Source organism: Daphnia magna, linkage group LG9 (genome assembly GCF_020631705.1).
Source record: "Daphnia magna isolate NIES linkage group LG9, ASM2063170v1.1, whole genome shotgun sequence".
Taxonomy (NCBI): domain Eukaryota; kingdom Metazoa; phylum Arthropoda; class Branchiopoda; order Diplostraca; family Daphniidae; genus Daphnia; species Daphnia magna.
The window spans coordinates 3799155-3810948 of record NC_059190.1 but is presented as its reverse complement, the minus strand read 5'-3'; the positions used below and the strand labels follow the sequence as shown (position 1 = coordinate 3810948).

The following is an 11794-nucleotide window of genomic DNA, read 5'->3' as shown; positions in this document are numbered from 1 at the left end:
TTGGGTTTCATCCAATCCGACAATGGCAAGTTGTTTGTGGGTTGGTCGATAACTCTGAAGGTTCTCTATCGGAACGAAGGGCCATTTGTCAAGGAAATGATGTTGGGAAACGTGTGTGTGTCGCCACGTTCGGACATCATCATCATCATCATCTGAGAAGTTGTCATGACAACAACGCATACCCTAATAAAGTTTCGAGCTACTATTGTTGTTTCCTCCTATTCTTCGCAACACGCTCGTCACAGCCGTGTCATGATGAGAGAAACACACGGACACTGCTACACCAATAAAACCCTGGATGATTGCTTTCGCGGTCCTGCTTGTCCGGCCCACTCACAGGTCTAGTTCATCATATTTTTCTTCCGCATCCTTGTTTGCCTGTTGCCGGATTATTGATCAATTTCTTTCGTCCCACAGTTCCCTTTTGAGCAACCTGGAAAAGAAAAGGAAAAGCAACCTGAAAAGAAAGAGAAAAGGGCCATCTGGCAGTCCAGTATGGACAAGCTATGAATGTTTCCTGGTATTTTTGATGATGCTATAATTTGCCCACTGGTCCTTTTTCCTATCCAAAATGTACGTGCTGTACGCTGCAAGTGGCGACGGTACTTAAGTTTACAAATTTAAATGTCAACTCGGTTGTCTAGTGGACCAAACGGTCCAACTACTGGATTCCATGTAACTATTTTGTTTTTTTAATGCGTTTTACAGAAGAGGTCAATATCAAGTAAAAATCCTTTCTCCACTTGGCCTGATACATCCCTTTTCTTGTTTAAAAAAAAAACAACAAAAAAACAAAAAAAAAGACGTCGATAGAGCGGCATTGTTGAGTCTGCGCGCTTGCGTTGCACGCGCAAAACTTCTTGTTTCGTCCATGTTCCAGCTTTCGGAGACTACAGGTGTCTTGTACGCACGGTCGTGGACTACACACGAGACCTGCCAAGAGGTGCGGAGTCTTCATCGTGCGACGGATGCAACAGCAGCCAGTTAAAGAAGAGATTACTCCGCCGACGGTTCTTTTACATCAGTGTCTCCCAGCACAACGTAATCCATAACTGCATCGCCAGAAGACTCTTTTGCTTCCTTTCCTGATGGTGAGTTTCTACTTCCTGTTTATTTAATTGAAGGCGGGGGATTTATCTCGAATATCCGCAATTTGGGATTTTTGTTTAACTCGTGGGGTTCTTTAGCGATGCGCATCTGCGGGACAAGTAAGTTTGTGCGATACGGAGAGCAATTATTGTAGTGTGAGGTACAGTCACGAGCCGTAGAAAAGATGGAAAAAAGAACCCAAGAAGCGGATTAAACCGCTTGCAAATGGATATACGATAAGATGAAAAAGTATGGATCGAAAAAAAAAGGGGAAGGGAAAGATATAATGCATTGGGTTTCCTGGAGGAACAGTGGGGATGTCGATCCCGCGGGATGGTGCGCTATGACACTAGATATGCTAATACTTTTTTTTTTTCGACCAACTTCAGGGTTTCTACTTCATTTGTAGCTTTGGGCTTGTATTTCAAATGTCTCATTTATTCACGTACTTTTAAATTTAAATAAGACAAACTTATGAACGAGTGATGGCCGATAACTTCCTGAGCAGCAGTCTATTCGCTTGTTTTATTCGCTCCACCATCAACGTTAGTTTTTCATCAAGAACTCGTAAACCGCACACAAAGCTAATAATTGGCCGTCGTTGCTCGCCTTCAAAAGTCAAAGAAAAATGTCTTTAAAAAAAAAAATTCTATACGTAATGTAGAGAAGAAACACAGGATTACACACAAATAGACAACGAGCTGTAGATATATCATCCGTTTGCGTAATTGAGCCATCTTTCTTGGCATAGAAAAAGGCTACTTAGTGCCCTCGTCTGTTGCGGCAAAGACAAATCGCAAACTTCATGCCGTTAATGCCTTTTGCGTTTGTTATAAGTTACCTTGCGCCATATGTACGTTTTCCTATAGACCTTTGATGCATAATAGAAGACTATCGTATTATGTGCCTCTTCTGATGAACGTAATTGAGACGCGCTGACATTTTGAATTACTTAAAGGTCATGATGCGTTTCGGCTTATGTAAGAATCAGTTGGTGAAAGTTAACTTAAACGCTTATACATAAAGAATTAGTGCATAAGATATCCATAATGGGATGTGAGGCGTCCGTAAATGCTAATGTCGGTGATTGAGGCGTGCAAGTGGATTCTCTTTATGGATGAAGTTGGCACTTTTTTTTTCTTCTTCTTCTTCTTCCTTTTGCCTATAATAACGACGAGAACAAGAGCGAAAAACTGCTTACTTCCTTTTTTTATCTTGTTAAGTTTTTCTTCTCCACTCTATAGCGAAATCATTAGCATTAGCTCTGTATCGCTATTATAAACATAAAGGCTTCCGGGAGGGAGTTTTGAGAAAGCAAAATGTGTATGTCTCGTGAAACAGCGATAATAAAAAACAAATATTAATGACTGGTTTTTGATCGATGTATAGAGTGGCGCCGCCAAGATCGCGTGATGAAGTTTATTCTCGCATTGTTCGTCTACCCGAAATGGAAATGGTCCGAGCTTTCACCACCAGACTGCCGGTAAGTTACTCTTTTATTTGTTATGCAACTCTATTGCTATTGGTAACGCTATGTTATTTACACATGAATAGTTTATCTTGCAAAGTTCCGTGAAATACTTTGCGTAATCGTAAAAGTGGTATAGTACTACTATTACTGCGCGGAGAGTGAACGCCGATCTGCTTTTGATCCAATTCGGATAAAACTGTACAAACAGATGTAACCCGAATTTCAATTGGTTTTGAAAGTGGTTTTAGTATTCTATAGAGGCACAGGTTCTATATTGATTTCTTGTTAGGCCAAGTGTTTGATATTCCCCCAGTTACGTCTAGGCATTTTTGTTTTCCTGTTAGGCAACCGGCAAAATGGCGAGTATTGAAGCAGAAGTATCTGCTTCCCAGAACTAGTTGATAGTCTCTGGTCTGATTATGTACAGGCCCGCACTTGAAACTTGAAAGTGTACAACTTCTCGATGGCTTCTTATTCCATTACGTGAAACTATGACGCTTCCCCAATTATAGGCAAAAGAGAAACATTGTCATCTGTAAGCTTATGATGAAAGACGGTGACAGATGTTTTCGCCCGGCAACGAGTGGCCCACATTTCGTCTCATTGGTATGAAACAAGAGTGATAGGCATCCGAAGGTATAGAATAACCCGCTATCATCAGCTAGAAACGCAAGAAGGCCAAGAAAATATTAAATAAAAGAGGCAAAGGAGAAGCTAACGAATCTTTAAATTGCTTATCCAATTTTCTCTTTTATGTCGAGTATTGCTCGTAAGACGTACTACAAGAGAAAGAATAAGACATGTTGTTCCAACATTTCATGAAGAGATAATGATATCCCACGTATCGTTTGCCGACTGGTGCGTGGTGTAGTACATCGATGACGTCAATTTTGCGAGCGTACATTTCAACTTGATATCCTCGACGCGATATAGTTTCTTGTCTTTATAGAAAATCTTAAAAAAAAAACGTGCTGATAATGTCAAGACATGAATTAGTTGCATTGCCCGTGTCCACTATTAACACTGTACTATATTTAAGTTTTTCTTTATTTCTCTACATCGCACGTTTTCCCCCTTTTGTTTTAGGTTTGCGATGACTGATTTTTATATCCTTTATATAGTCGATCGTTATTTTGGGCCTCTGCTGGTCAGAGTAATGGCTTTTGGGGCACGCTTTGCGAGAACGTTTGATCCTTCGGGAACAATAGCTGTACGTTGTGGGGTGCACAAGACGAGTAAAAGAACAGCTGTCTCATTTGAACGAGATTTATTTTAGCTTCAAAATGAAACCGTTAAACCCGCCACCTTGATTTTGGGTTCGGGTGAAATATCCTCTCGGTCTGTAAAGAGGAATGCAAAACGGCAGAAAGGGGATTTTAAACTTTGTCTCCGTGCAACAAAAATTGGATTGCGAAAGGTTCTGTCAATAGATTCACGACTTCATCCGATCGATGAAAATCCATCCGGATATCAGAGTTATTTGATATTCTAGTGGACAATCCGATTCGTTGTTTTATCATATCAAATAGTGCACTTTGAATTTTTATGTCGATTGAAGCAATTTTTTTAAAAGGAATTGAACTATTTATGCTTTTGTGTCTCGTTCTTGCCTCTTTATTTGCAAAAAAAAAAAAAAAATTGGCAGGAGAGCATCTTTTCGCTTCGAAGAGGTTTTTTAAAAAAAAAGGTGGAGAAAAAGAAAGATCAAACGAATTCCCGGAACGAGCCGAAATAAACAGAAAGTGGGGTCGTAATTGGATCGCACGATCGCGCGTGTAGTATACCTGCGCTATTATAGACTACACCACCTATATATATATATACACATAAGGATGCACAATACCTAGCGCATCTGTTCATGACAGACTTGTCTGATGCATACCTCATTATTCAAATGATTCAGTATAGTGGTATATTTAATTTATACTATAATGCCCTTTGAATATTAAACATCAATGCTCAGACCGAAAAGAAAAAAAGATGCTTTAATTCTATACGTCTCTCTTGTTAATCAAATATTTAACCATGCCTATTTGTACAATTTTCGTTAATTTATTCAAAATGTTCTTTTAAAAAACCAAACAGGTGGTAGGGGCGACTGGAACGACGTTACAGAGAAACATTACCATCTACGTTCTAGTAGCGGGCATAGCCGGTGGGCTGCTTCTTATCCTTGCCATTTTGCTCCTGTGCAAATATTGCTCTCGTTTGCGATCACGGACCAATAGAGGAGAAAACACGGCAAATCCCGTTGTGAGGTAAAATTTTTTAAAAATTCATTGTTGCATGCGCTCGACAAATTTTTCAACTATGATTACCCTACCCCCTCCACAAAAGGGTGGCGTGATTATACGACTCCTTTTCTACGGTGCATACACATTGGCGCATGTAAGCGCTAACTTTTTCCCGCGAGAGTGCGAGACGAAAACCCTCGGTACAAAGTTCCGTCCGCACTTCGCGTTCCTGCACCCGTTTTCGCCCACAAGTTGCCCCCTTTCATCGCTAACGTTTTTATTAAAGTACATATCGTACTCGATACTATGGTCGGCCTTTTCCGTACGTAGCACATTTTCTTTCTATCGCTAAAAGAGGGAGAAATATGAAGTCGTAAATTGCACCATAGTTTGTGATGAAGAGAGAGCGATTGCATGGAGCCAACAATAGAACTCGGAACGTGTTCGTTAATTAGGCATCGACATCACGCCTCCCAGAAAATATGTTTTATCGTGGCTCTTGTAATGAGCCTTTTAATCGAATATTAGGGAGAGACAAGAGCGCGACAGTTTTGAAATCACTTTGACTTGCCTCTTAAAAGGCATCCGGGAGCGACGATGTGCGGATATGAAGCCGCGCTTCTTTCTTTTTTCTTTTTGTATCCAAAAGCCGTGGACGACGAGCGCGGACAATCGGGGAATAGTTCGTATTTTGAATGACAAGTTTGATGGTTATCTTCTACAGAGTTTCTTCGAGCATTTCCTTCTACGCATCACAGACAAAAGGATCAAAGGGAAACACTCTTGTTCGTTGAAAGGCACGGAGTCAATCGGAACGGATAATTCTTCGCTTCCCCATTGTCTCTGCTAGTTGTTAACGACCAACAGTTAGATGGCTCGACAGTGTCGGCTTAGGTGGTGACCAAGTGTCACACGAGTGTTCCATAAAAAATGACACGGCTAAAAAGTAGGGCGTGTTGTTGATAAGTTCCTGATCGAAACTATTGACCTACAAGTGCTGCGGTTGCGTGTACAACACACGTTACGGCAATAAATTAGAATGGCGAAGCGTGCGTTCCGCTTAATTAAGTGCCTGCGTTCATTCTTTATTTTCTTAGATGGCGTGATAGCCGTTCGTTGGGGGAATTTTCATCGATTTTCTAGCGGGTAGTTTTCTTTTTTCCTCGTGCAGTTTAAAAAAAACGCGGGCTAGAATATTGCCATCTAGTGAGTATTGATCGAGGTAAGATCTGAACGAGTAGAGAGGGGCGGAAAAAACGTAAAATTGATTGAATTCAAATTCAAATCAAATAAGAAAGAAAAAGAAATCAAATTTCCCTCAATTCGCCTTTCAACCCGTGATATCGTTTGCGTTCAAGAATCACATAAAGCCGTTTTTTCTTCGAGAAAGTGCCAATCAACGCTAGGCCAGATAGAATACGCTCTCAGAAATGCAATACTTGTATTCGTTTCTTTAAACGTATTAGGCTACACGTAACAAAAGCAGAGAGTAGAAAGCCTTTCTTGTTGAATGCATTCACGTAAATCATCTGCGCTATATGGCAAGTAAGAAGAAAACGATGGCATTAAACCAAGATTCTCAAATCATAGTCTTTCCCTTTTTCCTTTTTTTTTTTTGTGTGTGTGTTGCCAAGTGCTCTAAAGCCAGACATCTTGGCTGACACGACTACTTTCACAGCTGACTGCAGCGGAATAGGATCGATGCGTTTGGATGCGAAGGACCCGGACAGATAGTCACTATGGCGGCACAATGGCTAGTGGTTCTACAACTGCGCAAACGAGATAGTTCTTAAAAAAAAAAAAAACTAAAAAGAAAGGAGACCTTGTTTTTGATTCGTCAGTTGCACCGGATGCTGCGGATGTTGTTGAAAGAGGATGCGGATAAATAGGGCGATATGGAGGAAGCAACGACAAGTAACAAGGTTGAGTATCCGATCGATTGCAAGAGCTGCTCGTAGCGCTGACGTCATTCGAACCTCGTTTCTGATTCGACGCAGTTGTCTACGACGTCGCAGTACGTACTTCTCAGTCCCTTTTCTTTTTTTGCTCACTTTTTCGTTTGGTTTTGTTTCCTCCTTCACCATCTGGAGATATGTACATACTCACAGCTCATTCATTGAAGGACGCTGCCGTGTGCGTTGAGGGTTCCGTCGTCTTCCATTATTCCTAGTTAAGAGTAAATAGCAGTTAGCAGTCGATTTATCATCTCATCAGTTTTGTGTGGTTTGCCATGAGTCGTCTTCTATTATTGGTGAGGTGCTTGTGATTGGGCACGCGCCATGATGTTTTACTATTGTCCATCCTTGGAGGCTGTCAAAGAGCTGCTGGACATGGCCATCCATCATGTTTGTCCGTGCACGTCCGATGACGTGTTCGACAACGCATGGAGGCAATGGATCCAGCTCACGTTCAAGTCGCATCAAAGTAAAGGAACGCAGATAGAATCTTTGTCGTCTGGCAATCCATCCGCTAGATCCGCTGGCGAACAGACGGAGCAGTTTGCGAATTCCAGGACGAGCAGTTGTTCATCCGTCACAGCAGATACGGTTGTTAGAGTCCTTCCTACCCGGTATTTTTTTAAATTTTTATCATTAATTTTTGTGGCTATGCCACATTTGGTTTCCTCATCGGTCTTGCATAATCAAGTAAATTAAAAGTCGATTAAAGGCTGTAGCTATTGTTATGTTCGTGACTATTTATAGCCGTGTTTGATTAGTGTTTGTTAATTGCTTTGCAGTGGCTGGGGAACTGAAGTATCGGTGGCCTTAACGAGTGGTGGCATCAGCAAAGTTCAACATCGTCTGACTAGTGGCAACAATAACAATAAATCGAGCACAGCGTCAAACGCGACTGGCACAGTACTAACAACGACGTTGTCACCGGTCAGTTCGTCGCCGGCTCCACTAGCGTCCTCGACTGCCGGACACCAACATCTCACTAATATTGGAAGCAGCGCTAGCATTAGTCCTTCGCCAATCATCAAAGACGACCTTAGTGACTCTTACGTCATTCAGGTATCAATTATTCAAACATCTATTAGATTTGGTATTTCTACTAATGCCAGTCCACGTCATTTTCCGGATAGAGTAGAATTGAAGTTAGAAAAAAAAAAACGACATTTTCCTCGATTGATTGAGGCTACAAAACGAACATTAGTAGTTTAAATTGTGCCCGGTTAGATTTCGAAAAACTTTTTTGCAATGACCTTAGTCACGCAACAAAGCCCGGTTCAACGTGTAGCCGATTTGTGTTAAGTCGATAAAGGCCATTTATTCGTGTATAATAATCGACAAGGTGGAACCAATTCGCGTTATGGCAACGTCACCGTCATCGATAATGGGCGGAGCCGACTCTTGGGCGTCGGACGAATCGCCAACGACGCATCGCGGATTGTTGACCGTCAATGAGGAACTGGATGGATGGAGTCGTCGCATTCATCAGCAGAGTGTCGAAGAGTCCGTCACTGCCGGAACTAACGACAGTCTTAGTGTTTCACCGGTCGTCTCGAAATCAACGGAGAGCCACCGGAGGAGTTTACGCCACGCCGCAACCCATGACGACGGTTCGGCAAACTCGTCAGCCGTCAGCAAACGACGTCTTGATTGGCGTAATTCTCATCGCAATTACCGGTCAGCGCCGACGGCCGCTGCAAGCCGAGATTCCTACGCGCTCAACTACGACACGCGACGGGCACTCCGCAATTATCACCAGCGCAGCATCGAGGCTGCGTCCGCCTATCCGGCCACTCCTGCCAACCGTCGTGTGTTACATAAACGAGGTGGAAGCATGAGAGAGCCATTGACTGATAGTCTAGACGCGTCGCGTTCGTCTTCTACTGCAGCCGTTGTCGAACTAACAAGCGCCGGAAGCTGTTTAGCGTCGACGGGCGTTGCGCAACAACAGCATCCGCGTTGCCAAATGATGGCCAGCCCGGCAACGAAACGTTGGCGTTGCCACACGGTCGACTGCCCTTGTTCCAACAACGTGACAGCCTCAGCCGTTAACAAAGATCTGATATTGGTGGATGGTTCTCTGACGGCACATCGTCATTCCTTTCCCAGTAGCGGAGATCTACTGGCCAGCCCGTCTTCTTCTTCTTCTAACCGCCGTCGTAATTACCAACAGCACCGAAGTGAAGATCAACACAGGTATATACATGTTTTCCACAACTACGTTAAGTTCCAGTTGAATCGTTTAATGCTAATGAACATGGATTTCTTTTTTGTTTTTGGAACAAAATAGACGGACCAAAGAGTCATTGTATGATGGCTACTTGAACCGATCGGAGAGTCTTGACTGGGCCGGCTTCCAGACTAGAAACAAAGCAATGACGAGCACCAAAAGAGACGAACCGACATCAGTCATTACTGACATTGATGGAACTGGTAGTCAGTTGCAATCGTCGTCGGCCGGCCAGGTCCCGCGCATTACTATCCGCTACAACGATCCTGGCAGTCTAGAAAGCGTAAGAATTTTTTTTTTTTTAATTGGCTAATACTAACTGATTAACAACGAAATGATTTATCTTTTCGTTTGATTTTAGGTCAATGAAGATAATTTATTTTTCTGTTTGGAAGCCGGAAGCAAGAATGAATTCCGCCAACGTTTGGAAAAGACCATTGACGTATAAACTTACAATTGAATTTTGGTTTTTGGGGGATTGATTTTAATTTTACCGTTAATCATTACAGGCTCAATATCGACAAGTTTGGGAATTAAGAGCCAACCTGGAGGAACATAATGGTTTTTACGAACCGTCTTCCCCCGAACCGGAAGCAATAGCCAATAACGGTACGATTATCTTATTTCCACCCGATTCAACGCTCTTCTTCTGATCGTCGTTAATTATGCGCTTTTGTATCTAACGGTTTAGTGACGAGCGATGTGGAATCGTTTGATTCCAATTCGGAGAGCTTGGCCAGTGAAGAGGAAGAAATTCGAACGCGAAATACGTACGCGCTGAATCCACCGAACCAGGACGTATCAGCAACTTGTGAGACGAAACTACAGTCTCCAACGACCATGTTACATCCGCCGATGTCGAGCGGGTCGTGGAAAAGACAGTCGTACCGCAGTGTTTCCATGAATTCCCGATTGCCACGCCAAACTGGTCCGATAAGTCCGCTCCAGAAGTCACCCCAACAACATCCGCAAAGCAGTTTTGATTCGATTGACACGATCGAGACGTCTTCCACTGAACCCAGCCGCATGGATCAAGTAACGACTAGTTTCGAAAGCTCTGCCACGGACAGCACTAATGGCCTAGAAGTGACGTCGATACAGCCGTCAGTTAGCCATCACAGAATGCTAGCCCTCCGCAATGATAGCGGTTACCGCAGTCTCGAATCTGCGGTTGTTCCGGTGTCCGGATCGACCAAGACGGCGACCAATGCAAGGATAAGTCTTAGCGAAGATGATTTAATTGATCCGCAATCGACGGATGCAGCTTGCCAATGCAAGAGTCAAGTGCTCCATGACGAAATGTGCGAACGCCAGAAGCCGATCGTTTTCGCGCGTTGCACTCGCTACGGAATGAAAGTTCGTTCCGCTTCAACATCTGCCCCGCATTCTTCTTCGCAATCGCTAGGGTGGAAACATCAACAGCGGCTTCATCAACATCATTCCCATCAATCGTTGACTAGGGATTACAGCATCGATGAACGCACGGACGCTTTGTTCCGAGAATTTAGCCGATGCGATCCGGTTTTTGATTCTAGTTGTATGAAAAACGTTGGCGGAGGAAGCCGTCCGGAACTGCAAACAACCGGACTTGGACACCGGAGTCGTTGGATCAACCAACATCAGCGGCACGATGCTCAGCATCACTACCAGCATCGATTCATTTCATCGGACGCTAGCGAATCCCTGCTGCAGCATTGCAGCCTTAAAGAATAATTTGATACTTAACTCATTCCATTTTTCACAACTCATTTGTTTTCACCCTGTTGAAATTGCGGTTCAATTACGCTTCATATCAAGTTTCATATACTAGTCCATTTTTAATCTGCGACTTCTATCCTTTTCGGAATTTGAACATTTTTTCCTATATATACAGTATATATATATATAATGTTTACAATTATTATGGGTTGGTTAAAAATCTCATATCTATTACAGTATATACGCACACAACAAAAATGATATCATAACATGGTTTTTTTGGCAAAATTTTATTCATAGTCCTTAGGCGGTATAAGATAATACAAACAGTAAAGAGGTATCAAATCTTTCTGTGATCTATTTCGTGACTGGCATTTTGCAAATAAAGGGCAGACCGGTGAGTTCCATTTGCTCCGCGCCAAGTGTATCTAGGTCGACCATGGGAAATTGCAGTCTCCAACAGCCCATAGTGGGTTCCATGATATGGCCACGCCTGAAATCCATGACGATGTTTAAATTCCGGTTGGGTGCAGTTTCCCAAATTCCTTCGAAACCTGCAGCGTAATTGGGGCAAAAGTTTTGGTAACCTGTTTTTGAACTGTCCGGTCTACCTCGCCAAGACCATTTGTAATTAAGCAATGATGGATTCGAATTTTGGCTAAATCCCCCTGTCCAGTAGTGGCCGGCGCGCGTGTAAGGAAGTTTGTCTGTGACATTGAATCTGATCCAGTGACTGATGGATTCCATTTCATCATCATCGTCTATGTAAATCAGAAGGCCATTACGTCGTCCACAGATGCTAATCGCAACCTCCAGCGTCCAGGTGTGTTTGAAAAACTCGTATCTGTAGTTTTCTTTCGAGAAGACGGCAGACGGTGTGACTACATCAGCACTCGGCCTCTTAGTTGGTGGCGTCTGGATTGGACGTAGCGTAGTAGTGGTACTCCAAATATCTACCCACGCGGGCGGCTGTTCTTCAACGATAACATTTCCCAGAGCGTCCGTGTCGTTTAAGGGCTGCTCGAACCAGTTGGAGATGAGGTTTCCGCTCGATTGCATCGATTGGCGGATCGCAGACGCAAGCGGTCGATCGCCAGTTGACAGAACGATTAGGGTTACG

General features: G+C 43.1%; 1 protein-coding gene and 1 long non-coding RNA gene across 4 annotated transcripts; one reads left to right on the top strand and one right to left on the bottom strand.

Moving 5' to 3' along the window:
* The first annotated feature begins 33 nt into the window (after nt 1–33).
* Nucleotides 34–11014, top strand: LOC116930310. 3 transcript variants are annotated; one of them, XM_045179090.1, is made up of 11 exons: nt 34–339; nt 418–573; nt 709–1091; nt 2479–2572; nt 4646–4818; nt 7532–7808; nt 8089–8942; nt 9037–9259; nt 9338–9418; nt 9486–9585; nt 9668–11014. In XM_045179090.1, the coding sequence occupies exons 4-11, from the start codon at nt 2537–2539 to the stop codon at nt 10687–10689; spliced, it is 2766 nt and encodes a 921-aa protein (XP_045035025.1). In that variant the 5' UTR covers nt 34–339; nt 418–573; nt 709–1091; nt 2479–2536; the 3' UTR covers nt 10690–11014. The 3 variants fall into 3 exon arrangements, with proteins under 3 accessions (XP_045035025.1, XP_045035024.1, XP_032793596.2); XM_045179089.1 differs by having other exon boundaries at nt 418–602; XM_032937705.2 differs by lacking the exons at nt 34–339; nt 418–573; nt 709–1091; nt 2479–2572; nt 4646–4818 and adding an exon at nt 7074–7363.
* On the bottom strand, nt 6391–6754 carry LOC123475887. Its single transcript, XR_006651431.1, has 2 exons — nt 6617–6754; nt 6391–6563 (listed from the first exon to the last, which is right to left on the bottom strand). It is a non-coding gene; the product is annotated as an uncharacterized LOC123475887 (long non-coding RNA).
* Nucleotides 11015–11794: the final 780 nt, after the last annotated feature.